The sequence below is a fragment of the Mustela nivalis genome (assembly GCF_964662115.1).
Source record: "Mustela nivalis genome assembly, chromosome: 9".
Classification (NCBI taxonomy): Eukaryota; Metazoa; Chordata; class Mammalia; order Carnivora; family Mustelidae; genus Mustela; species Mustela nivalis.
Window position 1 is genome coordinate 115,478,141 of NC_139028.1, and position 23,818 is coordinate 115,501,958.

At 54.4% G+C, this 23,818-nt stretch overlaps 1 protein-coding gene across 1 annotated transcript in view; it reads left to right on the forward strand.

Moving 5' to 3' along the window:
* Positions 1–18,264: 18,264 nt before the first annotated feature.
* Positions 18,265–23,818, forward strand: part of LRP5 (LDL receptor related protein 5) — a 97,786-nt gene continuing 92,232 nt past the window's right edge. Inside the window, exon 1 of the mRNA XM_082748739.1 lies at positions 18,265–18,515. Within this exon, the coding sequence (XP_082604865.1) occupies positions 18,452–18,515 (64 nt within the window). The 5' untranslated portion in view covers positions 18,265–18,451. The remainder of the gene's footprint in view (positions 18,516–23,818) is intronic.

Sequence of the window (23,818 nt, forward strand, 5' to 3'; positions counted from 1 at the left end):
TCTGCGGAGGGCCTGGCTTGCTGAGTGCTTTGCAGCCAGGCCCCTCGAACAAAGGCTCCCTTTTCGTCCACTACGTGTGGACTTTCTGCTGCCCAAGAGACACATTTGCAGTTAGGTTCCCTGGAAGTCAGACTCGGAGATGCCTGGGGTTCGAGTGCAAGAGGTTTATCACGCAGGTTTTTGGGACAGACACCCATGGGGAAGTGCAGGATGCAGAAATAGACCAAAGAAGCCTCTGGACTGAGATGGGGCCAGAGCACAGCCTCAGGTCATTCTACAGGGCTCTCTGCAGGGGGATGAGGGGCTGGGCCTGAGTCTTTATGCCCCGACATCAGCCAGTCATTGAACGCAGCTGCCCCAGGAAGGGGCCGTGACCTTGGGACAGGCAGCTTCCATTGTCCAAGATCAAGTTCAGGAGAGGGACTCCACTGAGAGCAGCTGGCTGCCCTCAGTCCAAGCCACCAGGGAACAAGTGCTTCAGTCCCAGGGGAGGAAGGGTGGGTGGGTGGGGTCTGTCAGGGTACACTGCAGAACCCTAGAGCCTGCCCTATCAGAAGCCAGAGGAACCTGCACATTTGCACTGGCGAAGAAATCAATGGCAGTCGGCTTGTGGACTTCAGTGCCTCCAGAGAGTGAGGGCAAGCCAAACAAGGGGGCTCCCACGGAGTCAGAGCTCACAGAAGAGCCTGGGAGAGTCTAATAGGAGCCTCACAGTGGGCGCACATAGGCCATATACAGTTTCCCCAAACCAAAAAGACATCATTTCCAACATTAACAATTCAAAAGAGGAAATATGAAAAAACAATAGTCACAGGTGAGAACCTTCTGAAAGATCAGATGGAAAGCCGAGAGCAGAAAGCAAAATTATAGTGAAAATGGAAATTGACACGAAAGAGAGCAGAGATCTGCAAGTCAGATCTAGAAGGCCTCTGCTGTGAAGGATGGAACTTCCAGAAGGGAAAGGGGGTTAGTAATTGGGTAGGGATGACAGGAGTAACAGCGCTGGCCCCACCAGCCTGCGAAGAACTGCGAAGAATATGGGGAGGTGCCCAGGACATAGTATCAGGTGGAAAAAAAAAAAAAAAAGATAAAGACTGCATATAAAATGCAATTACTCTTTTGTATTTCATGAATTCCATGTGACTGTATTTCCAGTTTAAAAATGTAAAGAACCTGAGCCGAAGGCAGCGGCTTAGACCACTGAGCCACCCAGGCGCCCCCCTTGATCTTGGTTTCTAAATACCCTTCTTTTTTTTTTTTTCTTTTAAGTAGGCTCCACATGCAGCATGGAGCCCAACACAGAGTTTGAACTCATGACTCTGAGATCAAGACCAGAGTTGAGATCAAGAGTCAGATGCTTAACCCATTGAGCCACCCAGGTGCCCCTAAAAACCACTCTTTGTAAAAGGAACAAGATTCCCTGGAGAACTGGTGAAGTGATTGACTCTAGGGCTGGGCAGGGAATATGCCAGATAATCCCAAAGGACCTTTAGAGTCAACAAGTAGGGAAATGCTGAAAAGAATACAAATAATTGGGGCTCCTGGGTGGCTCAGTGGGTTAAAGCCTCTGCCTTTGGCTCAGGTCATGATCCCAGGGTCCTGGGATCGAGCCCCGCATCGGGCTCTCTGCTCAGCGGGGAGCCTGCTTCTCCCTCTCTCTCTGCCTGCCTCTCTGCCTACTTGTGATCTCTGTCTGTCAAATTAATAAATAAAATCTTTATAAAAATAAAAAAAGAATACAAATAATTATACAGTGCCCCTAATGGAGGGTGTTTGTCAAAGGAGCACAGGAGCCCACTGAAGGGGTTTCCAGTGACTGCAGCTGAAGAAATTTGAGCAAGAAAACAAATAAAATAGTATTGAACTAAGCCCTAAGTATAAAATAAATACCCATGAGTGATATAAATAAATGTCTGGTAGGTACATAGGAGCGGGCCATGGGGGGTGGGGAGTTCAGTGTCCTATGCAGAAGAATTCTTTTTTTTTTTTTAATTAAGATTATTTATTTATTTATTGACGGACAGAGATCACAAGTAGGCAGAGAGGCAGGCGGTGGGGGTGGGTAGGTTTCCCGCTGAGCAGAGAGCCTAATATGGGGCTCGATCCCAGGACCCTGAGATCATGACCGGAGCTGAAGGCAGAGGCTTAACCCACTGAGCCACCCAGGCGCCCCAAAGAATTCTAAATAACTTATACAGATAGCCCACCGTTGGGGAGGTGGAGAACCTCGTCCTTCCTTCTCTGTGGGCTGCCCCGAGGGATTTCCTTCCAAAAAGCACCGTGTGGAAACGGAGTGAGTAACTTTGCCATGAGGAAATCTCACACACACCTCAGGCTGTCAAGGTCATCATGAACGGTGGTAAGCCAGTCATGTTGACGTTTCCTTCGTGTGATGTGATGAACCTCTGTGGCCTTCCTCCTCCAAGCCCCTAAACCCTGTCTAATCATGAGGGGAAAGACTACAAAGGCGAGATATTCTATGTACAGACTTGTGACCAGTGCTCCTGGAAACTGTCCAGGTGAGCCAAAGCAAGGACAGTCTGAGAGACTGTTCCAGCCCAGATAAGCCTATGAAGACAGGATTAGATGTGAGGTGACATCCCACAGGGGCTCCTGGAACGGAAAAAGAACAGGCAGAACTACGGAAATCTGGGGATGCCTGGGTGGCTCAGTCGGTTAGGTATCAGACTTTTTTTTAAAGATTTTATTTATTTGTCAGAGAGAGAGAGGGAGAGAGAGAGAGAGCGCACAAGTAGGGGGAGCGGCAGGCAGAGGGAGAAGCAGGCTCCTCACTGAGCAGGGAGTCCAATGAAGGGAGGACTTGATCCCGGATACTTGGGATCATGACCTGAGCCGAAGGCAGATGCTTAGGAAGTAATACACAGACATATTGGAAAAGAAAGAGTAAAACTCTCTCTCTTTGGTAGCAATATGATTAAATAGAAAGCCCAAGGTAGAAAAATTTTAAAATCAGGCTCAGTGAGTGGCTCAGTGGGTTAAAGCCTCTGCCTTCTGCTCGGGTCATGATCCCAGGGTCCTGGGATAGAGTCCTGCATCGGGCTCTCTGCTCGGCAGGGAGCCTGCTTCTCCGTCTCTCTCTGCCTCCCTCTCTGCCTGCTTGTGGTCTCTGTCTGTCAAATAAATAAATAAATAATCTTTAAAAAAATAAATAATTAAAATACAGGGGCGCCTAGGTGGTTCAGCTGGTTAAGCATCTGACTCCTGATTTTGACTCAGGTCACGATCTCAAGGTCATGAGATCCAGCCCCCTGTCGGGCTCCATGCTGGGCGTGGAGTCTGCTTGGGATTCTCTCTCTGCCCCTTCCCACCCTGCAGGTGTGCATCTTCTCTCTATATAAATAAATAAGTAAATAAATTTAAAAATTAAAATAAAAAATAAGATGAAACAGACTTAGTACTCAGATCTTGGTTTCTAAATACTGTTCTCTCATCCAAGGAGCCAGGACTCCTGGGAGAACCGATGATTTTAGCTCTGGGGCAGGGAAAATTGAAGATGGTCCCAGAATGTTTATGGGGCCAGACATTAGGGAAGCACGGGGGGGGGGGGGGCTCACGTTCGTTACAGGGACAGGAGCCAAGTACAGAGCTCCCATGACCAGCACTGCAACAGCTGGGCTCACAAAATAAAGAAGGGCAGTATGTGATTAGGACCCAAAGAATAAACCCGATACCCGTGGGTCCACACTCATCTACACAAGTGAGAAAAACGAAGAAACCCACAACGCTGTCCTACGGTTTCTCCCACACACACAGCGGACGTTACCACTACTGCATACATTTATTTTGTTTTAACCAAATGTTTCCCACTTTTGTTGCCTCCCTTTCCCCTAAGAACGTGTTTAAGCACCGTCTTTTCTGAGGGTGCACTGGCGAACTCTCTTCGTAATGTCTGAAAACGGTTTTCCTTGCCTCCAAGCTCTAAGTTGGTTGTGCTGGGTCTGGGATGCACCGTGCAGGTGTTTCCGCTCTGAGGCCCTCCCCCGATGCTGCCCCCCACCCCACTGCCGGGCTGGTGGGCACTGGCCCATGTGCATTCTCCCTTCCCTCTGGCCACCTTTGGGAGCTCTTTCTTCTGTCCTGAGGTCTCGCTGTTGGGCAGGGGGCAGAGGACCCATTGCTTGTCCTGCTTCTGTGTGTTCCTGCCCCGCTCTCCTGGGCAGCTTCCTCCAGGAGGGCCACCAGCCGGACACCTTGCCACGATAGGCTTCCCTGGCACTCGAGGGTGGGTTTCCAGGAAGTGCTGCTGGCACCACACCTCGGTGACCTCTCCAGCATCTTCTGCCCTCTTGGGTGAGGAGGGCTGGATCTCTGCCTGGTCTCTGCCTGGGGACCATCTTTGCTGGGCCCTTTGTCTCAGTCCTTGTATCTGCTGCTCCTGTGTTCTTTGGAACCTCTTGCTCCCCCAACCCCCTCACTCCCCTCCCCGTTATTTTTTCTTTAGCATAAACTTTCCTTGTTCAATGACTATGTGATTTCTGTCTCTTGACTGGGCCTGAATGTGTCTAGGTGTGGATTTCTTTTTTTCTTTTCCTTTCTTTTTAAAAAAAATCCTGTTTGCTGGGCACCTGGTGGCTCAGTCAGTTAAGCATCTGCCGTTGGTTCAGGTCATGATCCTGGGGTCCTGGGATCGAGCCCTGCATTAGGCTCCCTCCTCAGCGGGGAGACTGCTTCCCCATCTGCTTCTCTCCCCGCTCATGCTCTCTCATTCTCTCTCACATAAACCAATCATAAATTAATAACATCTAAAAATAAACATGTAGGGAACACATTTATTATTAAAAAATAATATATAAAAATATAAATATAAAATATTTTAATAAAATTATATAAAATATATAAATAATATAAAAATAATAAAATAAGGACGCCTGGGTGGCTCAGTCGGTTAAGTGTCTGCCTTCAGCTCAGGCCATGATCCTAGGGCTCTGAGATCAAGCCCCACTTCAGGCTCCTTGCCCAGTGGGGAACCTCCTTCTCCTTGTGCCTGCTTCTCCCCCTGCATGTGCTCTCCCTCCCCCCCCCTCTGACAAATAAGTAAATAAAATCTGAAAAAATAAAAGAAAAGAAATAAAATTCCTGCTTGGGATTCCCTGGGTTTTCTGACTCTGAGGACTTCGGGTCCGTGATCACTCCTTTAAACTTTTGCAAACTCTGAACCATTAGCCCAATGAGTAGAGCCTCTGCCCCTCTGTGGCTTTTCCTTCTTCAGGCTGGTGCTCTGTGAGGTCTTCTTACCTGCCCACCAGCCCTGTGTCCCTTCCTCTCGTTTGCAAAAATCTTTGTTGAGCTGTAATTCACATACAACACAGGTCACCTATTTCAAGCAAAGAATACGATAGTTTTTCATACGTTCACAGGGTTGTGCAACCATCCCTTCAACTGACGCTAGAACATTTCATCACCCTGAGAAGAAACCCCACGGCCATCAGCAGCCGCTCTCCATCCTCCCATCCCCCCACTCTTGGCAACCTTTAACCTGCTTTGTGTCTGCGGATTTGCCTCTCCCGGCTGTTTCAAATAAACGGAATCATGCAACATGTGGTCTTTTGTGCCTGCCTTCTTTCCTTCAGCATAACAGTTTCGAGATTCCTCCCTGTTTTCTGCCAAATAATATCCCCTTGTATTGATAAATAGCATTCTGGATTTATAGATACAATATCGATACCTAATCATTTGGGTTGCTTCTACTTTGGGGCTATCAGGAATAACCCCGCTGCAAAATTTCATGTGCACGATTTCATGTAGATTTTTCCCTTCATTTCTCTTGAGTAGATGCCTGGGAACGTGGTAGTGCTGGGTATAACCTCTGGAGGATCTTCCAGAGTGTTTTCCGGTAGAAACAGCATAGAACACACCATTGCACGTTCCCACCAGAAACATGGAGCTAACTTCCTTTTTACCTGTTTGTCTCTCTGACTTCACTCCAGGCAATCTCTCCCATCTGCCTCCACATCACTCACCACTCCTGTCACATCCTTAACCTGGCCCCTCGGTTCCCAGCTGCAATAATCATTTTTATTTCTGGAATCCTAGTCCTTTTAATATTAAATGTTAATATTAATTAAAGATTAAATATTGAATCCTAGTCCTTATTTAGTCCTTTTCTGTAATTTCTCTGAAAATATGATGGTTTCTTGCTTCTTTGTCATACTTTCAATATCCTGTTTTCTTTTTTTTTAAGATTTTATTTATTTATTGAGAGACAAGAGCACAGGAGCAGGGGGAGGGGCAGAGGGAGAGAGAGAATCTGAAGCAGGCTCCCCCTCAGCACAGAGCCCTACGTGAGGCTCCATCTCACGACCCTGAGATCATGACATGAGCCGAAATCAAGAGACAGATGCTTAACTAACTGAGCCACCCAGGCACCCCCCATTTTATTTTTTCAAACAATCGAAGAGGATTTTTTTTTTTTATGGTTCGCGATCAAAATTCCTCTGGAACTTGAGGGTCTGCAGCCCTCACAGCTCTGGATCACAGTTTGCTCTTCTTGCTGGCGCTTGCTCATGGTGGCTCATTTCCCAACGTGCTCCGTGCACTCCTTTGCTTCATTGGCGGGAAGCCTCTGTGGGTTTGGTCTGAAACGCATTTGCTCCTGAGTTTCTTTTGCTTTGTCAGGCTCTGTGGAGCAGTACCGATGGGGACTGCTTTATTTATTTATTTATTTTTAAAAGATTTTATTTCTTTATTTGACAGGCAGAGATCAGTAGTAGGCAGAGAGGCAGGCAGAGAGAGAAGCAGAAGCAGGCTCCCTGCTGAGCAGAAAGCCTGATGTGGGGCTTGATCCCAGGACCCTGAGATCATGACCTGAGCCAAAGGCAGAGGCTTAACCCACTGAGCCACCCAGGCGCCCTTCTCCGTATGGTTTTGAAGCAAATTCTAGACACTAGGTTCTTTCATCTGAATACTTGGGTACGAGTCTCCAAACAATGACAGCTCTTTAAAAAATAGAGCTGCGATATCTGTATTCACATACCAAAAATTTTGAATAATAATTCCCTAGTATCATCAGTGTTTACATTCCTGCTATAATCAGGGCTCAACTTGCCCATTGTCTCAAAAATATGAATATGGCTTTCTTTTTACGTCTGGCTGGGAAGATGTCCCCTACTGTCCTACCAACTCCACCATGCCTTAAAAAAAGCTTTTAAAAATTAATATCGTTTCAGTATTTTTACATGTTCTGTATCAAGAGGTGCCCTCTGGATACAGCCTGTCATTCTGCCAGAAACAGAAGCTTCTGACCACAATTTTGCAGTAAAAATGTCATCGCAGGGACACCAGGCTGGCTCAGTCGGATGAGCCTGTGACTCTTAAGTTGGAACCCCGTGTTGGGTGTAGAGATCATGTAAAAATGAACTTAAAAAGAAAAAAAAAAAGTCATCTCTGAGGTACCGGGATGGCTTGGTTGGTTGGGCGACAGACTTTGGCTCGGGTCGTGATCCTGGGATCCCAGGATCGAGTCCTGCATTGGGCTCCTTGCTCAGCAGGGAGTCTGCTTCTCCCTCTGGACCCCCCCACCAAGTTTTCTCTCTCTCTCTCTCTCTCAAATACATTAATAAAAATCTATAAAAAAAAAAGTCATCTCCACATATATGCTTAGAAACAAAAAGACTGGAAGGAAATAAAGAACAACGGTAACAGTGCTGAGAGCTCTGTCTGAAGACTCTGTAGGATTTTTGTTATCCTCTTTATCCCTTCCCATCTGCAGTGAGCATGAATGAATTCTATAAGCAGAATACAGAATAAATCCCATTAACCTAATGGAAACCATAGGTCTGGCCCCGAAACTGGGCTCCTCTCTCTCTGACTTTTAGCCTCATGGACACTAGCCTTACTGTAATGATCACAGGGCTGCCCCAGGCCATTTGCATGTTCCTCAGTCTACTGGGGCTACAAAGGGATTGGGGGGGAATCCCAACTGCATCCCTCCCCCACCTGCCCATTGTCTTGCCCTTGGCTGAGGGTCCTGAGCCAGCAGGGAGGGGGCAGGGCAGGCTAACAGTGGAGCTGCCTAGAGTTTTTCCTCAGACATCTGGCAAACGTGCCCAGGGCAGGCATGAGGAAGGACAACCCTCAAAGTGTCGGTGGCAGCTGCTCACCTTGGTTGAGGGGATTTGGAAGGACATCAACCTCCCTGGCCCTGCAGAGGTCACTTGAACAGCCTTTAGTGAAAGTTGCGGGACTTGGGAGGCACTGCCCCACCCCCATAAATCCCCTCTCCTGGGATCCTTGGTAAGGCTGGCTGGGCTCCAGACGGGGTGCTCAGCCTCTCTGAGCCTGTTGTCTTATCACAAGATGGAGATACCAGAGTCCACCTGGGGGGGTGGTGATACGGAGGCTCAGTGGCTGTTATAGGTCTCCAGATGTGTCGGTCCCCAGTGTGGGCTGAGGAACAAGGTGCCCTGCTTGTGAAGGTTATGGGCAGACCAGGGAGACTTGGAGTGGCTCTGTCCTGAACGGCACCTACCCAGGTGTTAGGAGACTCCATCCAGCCTAGGTGTCCAGGACCCCTCCTCCCAGCACATGCTGGAAGCCCAGCCAACAGGTAGCATTTTATGTGTGTTGTTGTTGTTGGTGGTGGTGGTGGTGGTTGTTTTCCTCCTCTGCTCTCTCTCTGTCTCTCTCTCTTTTTTTTTCTGGAGCATTCTTTCTGCCACACCCCTTTAGTAACTAATGGGAACCTTAGGCTTTCAGGCAAGACTTTTCCAGGTCTGGCTACCTGGTGATCTCAGTCCCCAACACAGCCCAGCCAGCGGATAGGATTACCTCCATTAGCACAGGCTAGAAAACTGAGGACCCCAGGGAAGGGGGTTCAACAGCTTGCCCAAGCAGGCATTCCATCAGTGTCCACCGATCAGCGAGCCCGCGTTCTTTTCTCTTATCATGACAGCATCTGGTGTGCTGTGGTTTCTTCGGCGGGGGTGGGGGAGGGGATCCGCCTTCGCAAGAGCGGTTCCGCTGGTTCCCCCAGCGTCCGGAAGAGCCAGGCCGGGCAGGAGGCTGCTGCCCCCGCCTGGCCGCATGGCTGACTGCAGGCCAGGGGACCCGGAGCGCCCAGAGCCCCGGGATTCCTTGGTCAGCCCTCCCTGGCCCCGGCTGCTTCTCTGCAGAAAGGACGCAGAGCCTTGTGGAGAGGAGAAATAACGGAGTCTGCAGCCCCATCCCTTGGTCACTGAGGAACCTCAGTCAAGTCACCCACCTTGGCCCTGGCCTCAGTTTCCCCCTCTGCAAAATGGGCATAAATAAGTGAGACCTTCCTTGCTCCACGGGGCTCCTGGATAGCTCGCCCTGCAGCCTCTGGCACAGGGAGATCATGGAGAAGGCTTGAGGTCCGCTTCCTCCTCGCAGGGACAAAATAGGACCATACAAAGTCTGCAGAGTTTTGTTGACTGAAAGCCAGGGGCCGCCCATCAAAGGCGCTCAGTGCCCTTGTCCACTGCCCGCTGTGATCTTTGGTCAGAGAATCACAGGAAAACAGGAAGGGCATGTGATCCTGGCCTGGGAGAGGACACTGGCGGGAGGCACGTCCCCCATGGCCAGGTATCCCCAAACTCAGGCTCTCAGCTTCACCTCCTGCACCCGAGAAGGGCTGAGGGCCAAGGCTCAGGGAGGAGCAGTCAAGCCCAGGGTCTCCCTCACCAGCTTCGTGAGGGTTCCTCCTCCTGGCCACCCCGACGCTCCAGCAGTGCCAGGCCCGGCTCTCCTGCTGACCTGCTGAGGCCACTCCGACCAGAGCCTAGGGGCTGCTGTTCTGAGACCTCAGCAAGGGGACGGAGGGGACTTTCTGGGACTAGTAGGGACACACAAGACCCCCTGGGTGTGCCCTCAGCCCGAGACTCACGCCCTCCTCCACCTGGTCCAGGCCAAGCCTCCTGCCCTGAGTGCCTTCCATGACTTCTCTTGTCACGGCTCCCAGGGGTCCACATCCCAGGATTCTACTGGGAGGGAGTGTGTCCTCCAGGAAGGACGGGGCTGAGGCCCTGACTGGGTTCCTGGAGCGCCCGAGGGGACAATGCACAGTATTCCAGCAATGCAAAGCCCTCATCAGGGGGATCCCCTGTCTGGGTCCCTGCCCCTACAGCCTGCCTACCTATAGACCCCCTTCCCCTCCGCACCCCAGAAATCAGCTGCGCCTGGCCTCAGATCTGAGAGTCAGCATTCCAAGCACACACCCTGTCTCCTACCAGGGACACCCAGCCTCTCCAGGGCTGCCTGTCCCAGCTGACCCTCAGTGAGGGCAAAGTTCACCCGGTTCACCCTCAGTGATGGCTGATGGGGGCCTCCCCCACGCGGAGCTTCTGCAGAACCTACTTTCTTTTTGCCCCTCCCCCATCCCTGTCTGAGCGCGCTCGTTGGCCTCACCCAGTGACCATCACACCGACAGAAGGACAGCCACTAGACCCAGAGAGCCAGGGCTTTGGGTTGAAGCTGAGCGGGTGGAGCTGGGAGAGGGGCAGCATCAGGAGGGGTCCTGGCGGGAGCTGAGTTCCTGGGGAAGGAGAGGTGGTCTGAGAAAGGAAGGGGATTAGCCTGGCAGGAGGAGTGCCCCACCCCACCTGGGACCCTGGATCCCTGCTCCAGCAACACAGAGCTCGGAGTCCGGGCTGTGCGCTGGGCTCCCTCGGACCCACGCTCCCACCTGCCGATGTCACCTGGGGCAGAGGTCAGGTGAGCTCACCTGATTCTTGCTACCAGATTCCAACGCAGAACTCCCGAGAATCCAGACGATTCTACGCTATTCTACGCGGCACTGGCTTCCTGATGTTAGGAAGGACAGAACTGATGTCCGGGGGGACAGAACATTCCGTGTTCCATAGTTTCATTTATAACTTCTTTTTTCAGTGACCACCCAGAATCTCACCGCCCAGATTCTAAATTTGCTAAGGTTTTGTTGCCACATTTGCTGAAAATATAAATATCGAGGACATAGGGTGTTTCTCCACTGAATAGTTTGGAAGAGATCTCCTAGGAAAATTCTCCTACAAACACAGTTTGTCACAACTAAAAAAATGTTTAGGGGGTGCCTGGGTGGCTCCGTTGGTCATGCGTCCCACTCTTGGTTCCGTTCACATAGGGCTGCCCGCTCAGCGGGGAGTCTGCTTCTCCTTCTGCCCCTCCCCCTGCTCGTGCACCCTCTCTCTCTCTTGCTCACCCTGTCTCTCAATTAAGTAAATAAAATCTTTAAAAGATGCTCATAATTTTTAATATCATCAAAATTATTTTTTTAAGCAGGATATACCAGCCGGGATATCTTTTTTGTCTCTTTTTATTTAGGAAAATCCCTCTATTTTAAAAAAAATAAAATCAGGGCGCCTGGGTGGCTCAGTGGGTTAAAGCCTCTGCCTTTGGCTCAGGTCATGATCCCGGGGTCTTGGGATCGAGCCCCACATCGGGCTGTCTGCTCAGCAGGGAGCCTGCTTCCTCCTCTCTTTCTGCCTGCCTCTCTGCCTACCTGTGATCTCTGTCTGTCAAATAAATAAATAATCTTAAAAAAAAAAATCCAACATCAATGTGTTCAAGAGGGATTTTCAACCTTTAGGTGGCAGGCACAGTGCCGGACCTGCTTTGTGCTTTTGCCCCGGGTCCTCATGGTCTTGCTCTGTGCCTGATGAATTAAAGGTCAAGGCAGCTGTACCTGCCTGGCCAGCCACGGAACTGGGCAGTCATGTGTCCAGGGGTCAGACAGCATCTGAGAAATAGCCAAGGTGTCCACAAAGACCCCAAGAGGGAAAGAATCGACATTTGGAATCCCCAAACCTACAGGTGCCCAGCTGGGTCACAGGGAAGCCTGCGGGTCCCTCGCTTCCCCCTCCCCCCACTCCCACCCCCGCCCTGCCCTCCCCCGTGTCCCTCCCTCCCCTGCTCCAGCCTTGAGAAGGAGAGCAGAGGCCAGCTGGCCCTCTCATGCTGGGGCTCCCCTGCCCCCAGCCCAGTCCAGCTGGAGGAAGGGAGAAGAAATGACTTTGAATAAACTTTAATTTTTTTTTTTTTTAAGGTTACTTATTTGAGAGAGAGTGTGAGCACATGAGCAGGAGGGAGAGGGGAAAGCAGAATCCTAGTGAAGTGCGGAGTGGGATCCAGGGCTCGATCCCAGGACCCTGAGATCACCACCTCAGCCGAAGGCAGACTCTTTTTTTTTTTTTTTTTTTAAGATTTTATTTATTTATTTGTAAGAGAGAGAGAGTGAGAGCGAGCACAGGCAGACAGAGTGGAAGGCAGAGTCAGAGGGAGAAGCAGGCTCCCTGCGGAGCAAGGAGCCCGATGTGGGACTCGATCCCAGGACGCTGGGATCATGACCTGAGCCGAAGGCAGCTGCTTAACCAACTGAGCCACCCAGGCATCCCAAATAAACTTTAGTTTTGATCCTTAAGCCACCACTGGATTGCAGCTGCTAACCAATGCTGTTTTGGGGACCAGAAATGACCCAAGGACCTTACTGCCCCTGAGAGTGACCAGAGAGGTGTGGCAGCTGCCTCAGTTTCCACAGAGGTGCTCGGGCCCAGGTGCTTTCTGCCCCCACCGGGGAGTCCTCTGTGTTCAACTAACTGTGCGCTGCATGCCTGGTGCTGGGGAAGAGCCAGGTGCACGTGAGCCGCTGTGCGTTTCCGAATGGCTCCTCAAGGTCACAGACAACCACCCAGCTGCTGAGTCCGGGGTGCGAGTCTCCAGCCCCAGGCTGCTCATCCGGGCAGCAACCAGACTTGGCCCCGGCCCTCCACTCACTTTCTCCCCTGGCTTCTGGGAGCCCCTCTGTCCTGGTCCCCACACCTCTGAGCTTGGAGGCCCCCAGGAACCATCTTGGACCCTTTTCGGCTTGGATGCTTCTCCAGGATCCTGGCCTTAACACTGACAGTTCCCGCGTTGCTATGCCCACCCCGGCCCCCCTCCCTGAATCCCAGACCCCTCCCTTCCACTCCTCCTCCGGGAAGTCAATAGCTAGAGTTCACGGCCACACACCCTGAGCCTCCTGTCTCCTGCCTTTCATTCAGCAACACCATCTCAATGAATGGCAGCCCAGCCTTCCAGGGGCTCGGGCCAAATGCTTTGACAGCATCCTTGACTCCTGCTTTCAGCCCTGATATTGCTCTGCATGTCCTCTCTCCCCCCCAGAGAGACCCAGAATCCAACAACTTCTCACTGTCTCCGCTGCTGCCATCCTAGTCCCCACCACCTTGAACTCGGATCCCTGCAGGGGCCCCTCCACTTGCTCTCCTGCCCCTGCTGCCTATTTCCCACACAGTAGCGGAGAGATTCCAGAACATAACACAGAAATCAGATCCTATGCTCCCTCTGCTCCTGGCCCTCTGGGGAGCCCTCTCCCTCAGAGAGGTGAAGGCCTCCAAGACCCCGCAGAGCTGGCCCACTCCTCTCTGACCTTGGCTCTCCCTGCTTGGCTGGCCCCTCACTGTCCCTCTGGGCCTTTGCACTGGCCTTCCCCGCTGGCTGCAAGGCTCACTCCCTCCCTTCTCTAGTCCACAGATGTTGCCAACGGATGTTGCCTTTCGTATCCCTTGATCCTCTTAACGTGGCTTTATTTTTCCAGAACAGGCATTACCATATGACTCCCCAGAGCACGGGTGGGAAATGTGTCTGTAAGCGAGCAGACAGCAAGCAGCTTAGGCTTTACAGGCATCTCTGTTGCAACTCCTTGACCTTACCCTGATGGTCTGAAGACAGTTCGGGGACGGTACCCTGGACAAACCCTTACCTTTCTGACCTCAGTTCCCTTCCCTGTAAAATGGGTTTGAGAAAATTAGGATCCGTACTACTGGCCTGTGTCTGCTGTAGCAAACCATAGGCTGGAGGTCTTAAAACAGCAGAAATGTATTGTCTCGCACCCTGGAGGCCAGAAGTCTGAGACGCAGGTGTTAGCAGGCTGCGTTCCCTTCTGAGGCTCTGGGGGAGGATCGTTTCTGCCTCTTCTGCCTTCTGGGGGCTCCAGGTGCTCCTGGGCTGGTGGCCGCATCCCTCCCACCTCTGCCTCTGTGCCTCTGTGGTCACACAGGCTGCTCCTTCTCTTTCTCCTCTTCTTCTGTCTCAAGTCACCCTCTGTCTTTCTGGCATAAGGATGACTGTCACTGGGCTTAGGGTCCGCCCAGATAATCCCAGAATGATCTCCTCATTTTGTGATCCTTAACGATACCTGCGAAGACCTTTTGTGCACGTAAGCGAACGTGCCCAGGCTCCTGGGATCAGGATGTGGGATATGTCTTTTTTTGGGGCGAAGGGGAGAGCCACCATTCAACCCACTACAGGTATCTTTAAAGTGCCTTAAAAGGAAAACAAAACCGAACAACAGCTTCTTAATCTGCAGTAAAAAGAAAACGAGATGGACGACCAGAACCCGGTGCCCCTCGTTCGAGAACACGGTCCCCAAGGACGCAGCTCACACGGCTGCCGAGCCATCAGGAGGGCTGGAGCTCAGGGCTGCAGAAGGTCAGGGCTGGTGACAACTATCCGAGGGAGCAGGCAAGGTGGGGAGGTGACACTGAGTGGGTCCACTGTCCACGTCCACTGTCCTGCCCTGTCTGAGGCCCATGTTGATCACAATCCACATCTGGGCTGGGTTTTTAAGCCTAAATCGCATTTTCTCCGTGTCTCCTCTTACTCGAGGTTCACGCCAGCACCGGCAGATAAGTCGATCAGACAGCACCAATCCCATTGTGCGAATGTGGTACAGAGCCTCAGAGAGGTGAAGTTCAGCTGTTTCCATGCCATCATGCCCGCTGCCACCTAAGCCTTCCACTGCCCACCCCCACTCAGCAGTGGCCACCATCCCTCGTCTGCCCCGGCGCAGGTAGCTGGGAGTCAGCGGTGCAGGGGAGAGGCTGTTGGGGTTCAGCGACATGCCTGCCGCGCAACTCTAGCGAGCGGCCCTCGGGAGGATGACTGTGGCCGGGAAAGCCCGGGAACACTGGGACCCCAGGGCATGCCTCTGATCACAGTGGCCAGGCCCACCAGTCAGGAGGGCGCTCGTGCCCAGAATAACTCTCCCTAGAGTCAGAGCTTGGGAGGAAAACCTAAAAGGCACTTTCCCCCAAGTGTCCCGGGGCTGAGATATCATCCTCTGATGGGCCCTACATGGACCCCAGTTGAGCCCCTGTCCCCGGAAACGATGAGATCCAACAGGTGCCAAGCCCGTTACCTCACCGGGACGGAACTTGCATCTGAGGGACGAACTGAGAGCCAACGCTTCCACGCGGGAGGCCTGAGGAAAGGTCGGCGGGGTGGCGAGCTGTGACAGGCAGTCTTCGGGGGAAGTGGGAGCTTAGCACGTTCTCCGGTTGCTTCTTACGTGAGCGAGGCGTCTAAAAATTACTGCCCTCGTGACGATGGAATCCTACAGAATCACATTCTGTAGGGATTCATTCTCCTGTGTTCTCTGCAAATGACTTTTCTGAAGTTCTGATAGGAGTCAGGCAACCTAGGATCTTGCTCTGATGCTTTGAGACCCGGGGCTCGGTTCTTCCCTTCTTGGGGGTGGTCTCTGCTGGCTCCTCACCTTCCGCATCTCAGGGTCAGCACAGGAAACCGAGCGGCGCGCCCGCAGCCCCAGCCCCGCCATCCCCTCCCCAGCACGGCGTCTTCTGTGTTGACAGAATTCTCCCATTTGGAGAGTCAAGCTTTCCATCTCCCTCTTTGAGAACCAAGAATCTCCATGTCTGTCTGTGTGTCCTTTTTACTCTGGTTCATTTTCCTTTTAATCATTCGTATAACTGGGTACTCTATTCCCCTCTGTTCCTTCTCAGACCTAGAAGCTTGATTCGAACTTCGGACCAGCTGCTGTTGGAGGCGTCCTCTTAGCAGAGGCCCTGGGGCTCTTCCCCAGCGCCTTTAGCCAGTCTCATGAGCTTTTCCTAAAGCATGTTGAACCCAGTTCTTTTTGCCATTCGGGAGCCTCCTGCCCCCCAACCCTGTCCGCCCAAGCCACCATCTCTCCTGGCTGCTGCCATGGGACCCAGATGCTGACCGGCCTCCCATATCGCCTCTTCTCTCCTGTCCCGTCCCCACTCAGCAGCTAGAGTGCTCCTTCTATGAACATAAGTCAGAGCTTTTTGCTTCATTTTGTCATTCAACAAACATTTATTGAGCACCAACTGTCTCCCGGTCTAGACTCGGGATACACAGAGAACAAAACAAATGAAAATCTCTGTTCTCTAGAGATTCTATTCTAGTGGAGGGCAGAAAAGTGAGTCAACAGTATGTCAGATGTTGGTAAGAGCCAGGAGAAAAGTAAAACAACAAAAAAAAAGGAGCAGGAAGTATCTGCCAGGCTGGGTGAGGGAGGGGGTACGGTTTACTATTTTCAAAAGAGAGTCAGGGGAGGCCTGGATGAGGAGACGAAGAGGCAAGGGTATAAATCAGGTGGAAAACTGGGTTAAAAGTACCAGCAGAGAGAAGAGCAAGTGCAAAGGCCCTGGGGCAGGAGTGTGTCTGGTGTGTTTGAGGACCAGTAAGGGGACCTCTGTGGCTGGAGCAGGGTGAGGAAGAGGAAGGACAGTGCATTAGGAAGTCGGAGTGAAAAAGGGACAGATGTGGCCAGATGAGGCCCGTAGGTGCCATAAGGCCTTCAGCTCTCTTCTGAGATGGGAGTCATAGTAGATTCTTGAGCAGAAGAGGGAACGTGATCTATCTTGTTTCAACAGGCTCACTCTGGATGCTGGGAGAGGAGGGTGAGGGGGGTCATGGCAGGAAGTGGGAGACCCATCAGGGTGGAGAGGTGTTGGTAGTGGAGAGGCTACAAGCACTGGGAGTCTGCATCTGGCCCCAGGAGAGGCAGCAGGACGGGCTCCTGGACCCGTGCCTGGGGCCTGCGTGAGGAACAGCAAGGAAACAGGTTTTGCTACTTAAACCCATATAATGGTTTCCTGTTGCTCTTGTGATAAGTTCTGGACGTGTTTTCCAGGCCCATCCTCTTCTCCTACTGCAGCACTGCCCCCTTCCACCCTGACCCGCAGCCTCTGCGGCCTTGGCCTTTGGGCTTCCTCCCAGGAGTCCGGCATCCAGGCGGGCCCCTGCCCAGGCCTTCTCCCTTGATGCTGTCTCTGCTTGAACTGCTCTCCCCACAGCGTGCCCGGTCCTGAGTTGTGGCCAGCATGTCCCCACCTCCCTAAGTCACAATATCCCAAGACTTTGCACCTAACACCATCTGTTTTTCGTGGCCTCTCTTGTAGTCTGTTCATGGTGTTTTTGTTTTTCTGTCTTAATCTGTCTCTTGTATTTTATTTTATGACTTTTTTCTCCCTCTCTAGAACATAAGCCCCAGGAGGACAGAGACTTTCTGCCTGACCACTGGCTTTGTAAAGCTGTCCCAAATACACGAAGAGCCAAGCGGGCGTCAAGTGCGTATCCTGGAGTATGGGTTTGCTCGTGTGAGTTACAGCTGGCTCTCTGACAGCCATCCCTATACCTATTTTATAAGAGAGGAAAGACTACCCCAGAGGTTAGATCTGCCCAAGAGCACACCGGGTTCTAGGAAGCAGCAGAGCCAGGGTTTGCTCCTGGGTCCTGGGTCCTCCTGGGTCCTGAGGGTTCAGAGCGGGGCTGCTTGCTCCGTTTGGCCCAGAGCCGGGAGGAAGGGGGGGGGTGCTCGGTTCCATGCTTGCTTTATGAGCCAGAGGTGAGGTCTGACATCCTCGAGGGGCTCTCTGCCTCAGCGGGTCTAGAAGCGCATTTGGAAGAACAGCGTGTCTACTGCTCAGGGCTCGTGTACTCTAACTAGCATAGAAGGTATATATTTAGTTAAAAAAAAAATTAACCCCATGCTCACCCCCACTGTCAGCCGGGCAGCTCCCGCCTCTGCTCATCATCCGCTTCTGTCCCTGCCCCTGACCGGCTCGCGGTCACCCTCATCGGCCCTCCAGGGCGCCCTCACCGGTGAGAGCAGGTGTCTTGGGGCCGCCCCGGGCGACGGGACCCTGCCAGGGTGGCTGCGGTCGCGGGAAAGTGCACACACCTGGCTCCGGGCTTCCCACCGAGGAATTGCCCCGCGGTGTGCCCCCCTTCCCACGCCCCGCCCCCTGTGCCTCAGTTTCCCCGCCGGCAAAAGCCGGGTCCTTGCCGCTCTACAGGTGACACACCTGCTTCCGGGACTCGATCGGCCCCGGAGCCCCCGTCCCCCGCGGGCGGTCAAGCCAGCTGGGACCCCGCGCCCCCGCCTCCCGCGGGCGCCCCCCAGGGAGGCGGGGGCGCGGGGAGGGCCGCGGGCCGGCTCCGGGGGGCGCCCGCGGGAGGGCGCGGCGGCGCGGGGGGCGGAGACGCGGCGCGGCTTCCGCTCCCGCGCCTCCTCCCTCCTCCCCCGCCGTCCTGGTCCGCGGCGCCCGAGGAGGGGAGGCGGCAGGCGCCGGGAGCCGCGCGAGGAGCCGCCGCCGCCGCCGCCGCGCCATGGAGCCCGAGTGAGCGCGCGCGGGCCCGCCCGGCCCCGGACAACATGGAGGCGGCGCCGCCGCGGCTGCTGCTGCTCGCGCTCTGCTGCAGCCTGGCCCCCGCCGCGGGTAGGTGGGCGCCGGCCGCGGGGACAATGGCCCGGCGGCCAAGTGCGCGGCGCGCGGAAGCGACTTTGCAAGTTGGGGGCGAGTTGGGGCGCGCGCCGCGGGTGCCCGCCGCCGTCCCGGGGGGTGGTGGTGGTGGTGACCGCGCGCGGGCCCTTTGTCTCGCCCGCCCGGGCCCCTCCCGGGAAGGCCGGGCCCCGTCCCGCGCCCCGGGCCGGCGAGGAGAGCGCGCGGGCGGCGCCGACCCCGCCAGGTGCGGCGCGGGCGGGTCCTCACCTGCCCGCGGCCCGGGGCGCGCTCCGGAGTGCGGCCGCGTGGGGCCGGCCGGGAGAGGCCGCGCGGGGACCGTGGGGACCCCGGGCCGCGGGCCGGCGCAGAGCGGGGACTTTCGGCCCGGAGACAGGCCTCGCCGCCCTGCGTCGGGGACTGCCCCTCGAGCCCGTTTCCGATGGCCGCGCGGCCGGCCTGCCAGCCCCGAGAACTGATTTAAGTTGCCGAGAAAGTTCTCAGATCGGGCGCCGGCGGCCTGGCCTGTTGCGCGGCCCCTGCCGTCTGCGAGGCTGTGGGCTTCCGAGCGGACCGACACCTGCCAGGTGCCCGGAGGACCCGTCTCGCCGCCGGGCCCCCCGCCCCCACCCAGCACCCCGCGGTGGCACCGGGCGGGTGTCCACGCCAGGGGGGGCCTCGTGGGGCCGCCGCGCGGGGTGACGTGGTCGCAGAGCCCGGCGTGGTCGAGAGGCGCGCTGGTGCCCTCCCTTGTGCACACCCTTCGCGAGATCGAGGGCTGGGGACCTTCCTCTCCAACTTTTGGTGTGTCCCAAGGGGTGGAGTTGAGGTCAGGAGGACTCAGGAAACCTAAGCGCGCTGTGAAACGCTACACATGTTCTTTTAATTTGGAGATTGCCATGTGGTTTTGAAGCAAATCTCTTGCTACCTAAATCATTCTCTTCGGACGTGAGTGTTTTGTTTTTCTGGAGTGTGGCTGGCCAAACCGGACAGGGCCACAGAGCCCTGGGCTCCCCGGGCTGCTGTTCTGCTGCTGGGAGCAGATTTTTGGAGGTGGTGCTGGTGGTGACGGTGGTGGTGGCTCAGGTCCCTTTGTCTGGGCCTCTTTAAGGCAAACAGCTGTCTCCCTGAATATTTCCAGTGTGGGACATTGCCGGGAGGTGTCCCGGCCAGGCGCTGTGGTCACATTCCCAGTGCTGCGGCCTCTTCATTGAGGTTGGGGGGGGGTGCTGGAGGGAAGAGTTTGCCGAGGTCCGTTTGCCTCCCAGTCCAAGCCTCCAGAATGCTGGCGGGTTCACCCCAAATTTATCTCCCTGGGGAGTGTGTTTACATTTCTCGGCCATGTCTGATACTAGCAAAACAAGGTGACGACAAAACAGTATCTGGGTAGTTCAGGCCAACGCTGCTTCTTTTCTTTCCGGAAATGCCTGGATCACGGAGGCAAAAGGTTTTTTTTTTTTTTTGGAAGATGTTTGTTTTAAAGGTGGGGTTTCTCGGCGGGCTGTGTTGCTTTTCACTTTGCTGCTGTTTTGGATTTCCTGTACCTTTTGGGGTGACGTTGCTGGAGTCGAATGCCTGTCGTTTCGTGGTTCGAGGCCCTAAGGAGAAGGAATCCCATCTGTGGAGTTCAGTCGTGGAGGAGGCAAAAATAGAGCTGATTATTTTAACATTAGGAAGCATGTCAGCGGCACGGGCCAATGTGGCAACCCAGTCCTAAAATGGAAGGAGAAGGAGGATTCCTTCTGCACAACTGCTTCCACGGTGCTTGCGGGTGCCCCTGATTTCTGTGTCAGATTTACGCCTTGGTCCGGAGTGGAGCCAGTAAGCTGGTAGCTAATTATTTTTCCTGATTGCTTCCTGTTGCAATTTAAAGCTGTGAGCCCACGGAAATGCCTTTGTTTTAGTGGTCCCGGTGCTGGGAATGGCCTTTCCCGGCTCCTCAGGCACAGGCCTCTCCCCTCTCTCTGGCCCCACAGCACTTGCTACGGGACCACCTGTCCAGGACCCCCCCCCCCAGCCCCCCGGCCGAGGGCGGTTCCTGCAGATGCCCACCGGAAGGGCCCAGCAGGTGGGTGCTGAGTTCAGGACTGAATGCTGTGTGGCGTCCCCTGAGAGAGGTTCCCCCCCACACCGTTTCTCAAAGCGGGGCCCACGTGCTTTTAACCCTCCCTGTTCAAATCCAAGAATTTACCCCGTCAGCCCCTATGATCCCACATTTGCTGTGGAGATCCTGTCGCATTTGGAACCCATTTAATTTCAGCCGCACTGTATCACCGCTCAGGCATTTAGCAGAATTTGCACACTGCTGTGGCGGGAGGGGTGGGGGGTGAGGGGTGCAGTCAGGTGAGGAGGACTCAGCATAGCTGCTTGCCCCCACAGCCTGGGCTGAGGATGGCGACTCTGGGGTCAGCCCAGCCTGGGTTTCCCTACTCAGGAGCTATTTTACTTTGGCTGACTGACTTAGCTGTTCCGTGTCCAGTGCTTTGAGGTCCAAAAGTGCTTTTTACACAATCTGGATTTTTCTTCCGCACGTGACCTTGGATATCTAGTCCAGTGTCCTGACTCACTGATTGCTGCCACCCTGGTGGGGGCTCCTGAGGTCATGAGCAGCGGGGACAGAGCCCCTGACGTCAGCCGGGGTGCTTGCTGCGTGGAGGAGCTCGGCCGGCCAAGCTTTCACCCTGTGGGCTTCAGTTTTCTCTTCTGCGAAATGGGTTAATAGTACTTCCTACGGCTCACTCGGTGAGTTAACGCCTGCCTGGCACTCCGTCAGCTCTTGTCCTTGCTGCTGTGACTCTTTGGCCCCCGATTCCGTATGAAGCGTGGGGACAGAATGGCGGTGGCCGAGGAGGCTGTCGGGGCGCTCTGTGTCGATGCGAAGACAGGCACATGGAAGGCGCTGGTGCAGCTGTGGGAGCAGTAGGTTCCGGGGTCTCTCCCTCACAGTCCTAGAGTCCTGGCCTCAACGACCGGGTGGTCTCTGCCACTTAAAGGGGCCAGATCGCCATGCAGAGTTGTGATGTGCTCCGGAAGGCAATGGAAGCTTCTGGAAGAATTAAGTCAGGACTAGGAAACAGGATAGGAAATGTAGGCTGGAGTTGTCAGGCCCATCCTAGGTGAAAGGTGTTGAATTGATTTTTTTTTTTTTTTTAATTGAGGTGAAAATCACATAATCTAAAATGAACCTTTCGAAAGGATACAGTTTGCCGGCGTTGAGTGCTTTCACCGTACTGTGTCGCCACTCAGTCTAGTGACAGACATTTCTGTGTCCCCAAAATAAAACCCCACACCCATTGAACAAGAGCTTCCCGTTCCCCTGCCAGCAGCCCGCTTTCTGGCTCAATGGGGTTTGCTGTTCTGGACATTTCTATACATGGAGTCACATGAGACATAGGCCATTGGTGTCTGGTGGCTTCTGTCACTTCTGTCACTTGTGTCTCTGAGCCTCCGTGTTTTCGAGGTTCATCCATGCTATAGCATATGTCCCTGCTCCGTTGTGTGCTGAGCAGTACTCGTCGTCCGGTCAGAGTGCATTTCGCTGATCCGCTCACCCGCCCGTGGATTGGCCTCGGTTGGGGCCTGCTCTGCAGGCATGAGCTGCAGGCCCTGCTGTCCGAGTGGGGTCTGCAACGGTGGAGCTGTTGGAAGCTGGGCCAGGAGCAAACAGATTTGTCCTTAGATCTGCATCTGGGTTCGGAGACTTGAGAGCTGGGGGCCGAGGCTGGGGACAAGCCGAGGGCCAGTGCTGGCCTCCAGGAGGAGGGATGCCAGGAGGTGGGCTTTGCTCCATGTTCAGTATTGCCGCAGCCCCAAGAGACACTGCACAGTTGTGGCTTATGCCGTCTCTTGGACCGTTGCTTAAGACGCTGTGTCCCTGGTTCGCCAACATACTTAGGCCTGCCGGGGGGCTGTCCTGGGGACAGCGTGGGTCCCAGCGCTGACCTGTTGAGACAGCTGCCCGTCTGGCCAGGAGCCGAGCCCCCAGGTCCCGCCTGTGGCTTCGATCTGGTCTCTGCTTTCTCGGGGGAGCAGTTTGCTAGCCCCTGGCCTCAGGTTCGTCATCTGCAAAAGTGGGGCGTGGGGTCTGGCTTGTGGGGTTCAGTGAGCCAGTGTCCAGGAGGAGGGACCAGGAGGCTTTTCCCCCAAGACCGGGTTCAGTGGGAGGGACACCCAAGGGGTCCTGCCCTAGGTGTCCAGGTTGTCTTTTCAGTGTGCTGGAGGGCACGGTCAGAGTCAAGTTGGAGAACGTCTTCCCCAGTGTGGGGCCAGGAGTGCTGAGACCTGTTGGGAGCCTGGGTTTGGCGCTGGCTTGTCCGCGAGGGGTGCCTGGTAGCCCTGAACCTGTCTAGAGCTCCAACCGGGAGCAGACCTGGCTGCTGACCCTTCCCTGGTGAGGAAGGGTGTCCCACTCCCCCAGCCACGCGGCGCCCTCGTGCACATCCATTCCGCCCCTCCCAGCTCCTGTGCGGCTCCCAGGCCAGCCTTGCCCACCTGGTGGGGCTGGTTAACCCTCTACAGGCCCCACCCTTGGCCTGCCAGGGGAGTGCCCCCCTCACGGCGGCTATGTGTGCTGGAACCTCAGGTCCAGATGGAGTTCGTGCCCAGAGTCATGTCCACTGTGTCCTTCTTGCTTGGGGTCCCTCTTGCTGTGGACCCCCCCCCTCCAGGGGGGAGGTTATCGTGGTGATAACCTGGTGCAGGCGTGGGGCATAGTGCAGGGGTGGGGCGTACTGTGCTTTCTGGGTATTTTCTTATTTGCTTTATTGGTTGGTATTTAATTCAGCGCTTTCAGTTTGCCTCATTTCTGTTTTCCAGTGCTTAAAGGTAAGCAAGATTCGCTCAGGGAGGAAAGTAGTTTTTAGCCTTTTTGGGGTCTCCTGCGCCCCCTGAGCATCTGGTAAGGCTCCTCTGGTTGGAAGGAGCCAGCGGAGCTGCGCATGCACCCTGGGCCCCTGACGGCCTCCCTGTGGGTTCCAGGGTGCACTTCTCTTCCAAGAACCTCAGTTCCTTCTTCTTCTTCTTCTTCTTCTTCTTTTTTTTTTTTTAAGATTTGATTAATTTATTTGACAGAGAGAATGAGAGGGAGCACTAGCAGGGGGGAATGGCAGGCAGAGGGGAGGGACAGAGGGAGAAGCAGACTCCCCGCTGAGAGGGTCCCCACGCCCCCCCACAGCAGGGCTGGATCCCAGGACCCCAGGATCATGCCCTGAGCTGAAGGGGGACGCTTAGCTGACTGAGCCACCCAAGCTTCCCTACTTCCACAATTTTTTTTTATTGCCTGAAACAGAAACTGTGTCCCT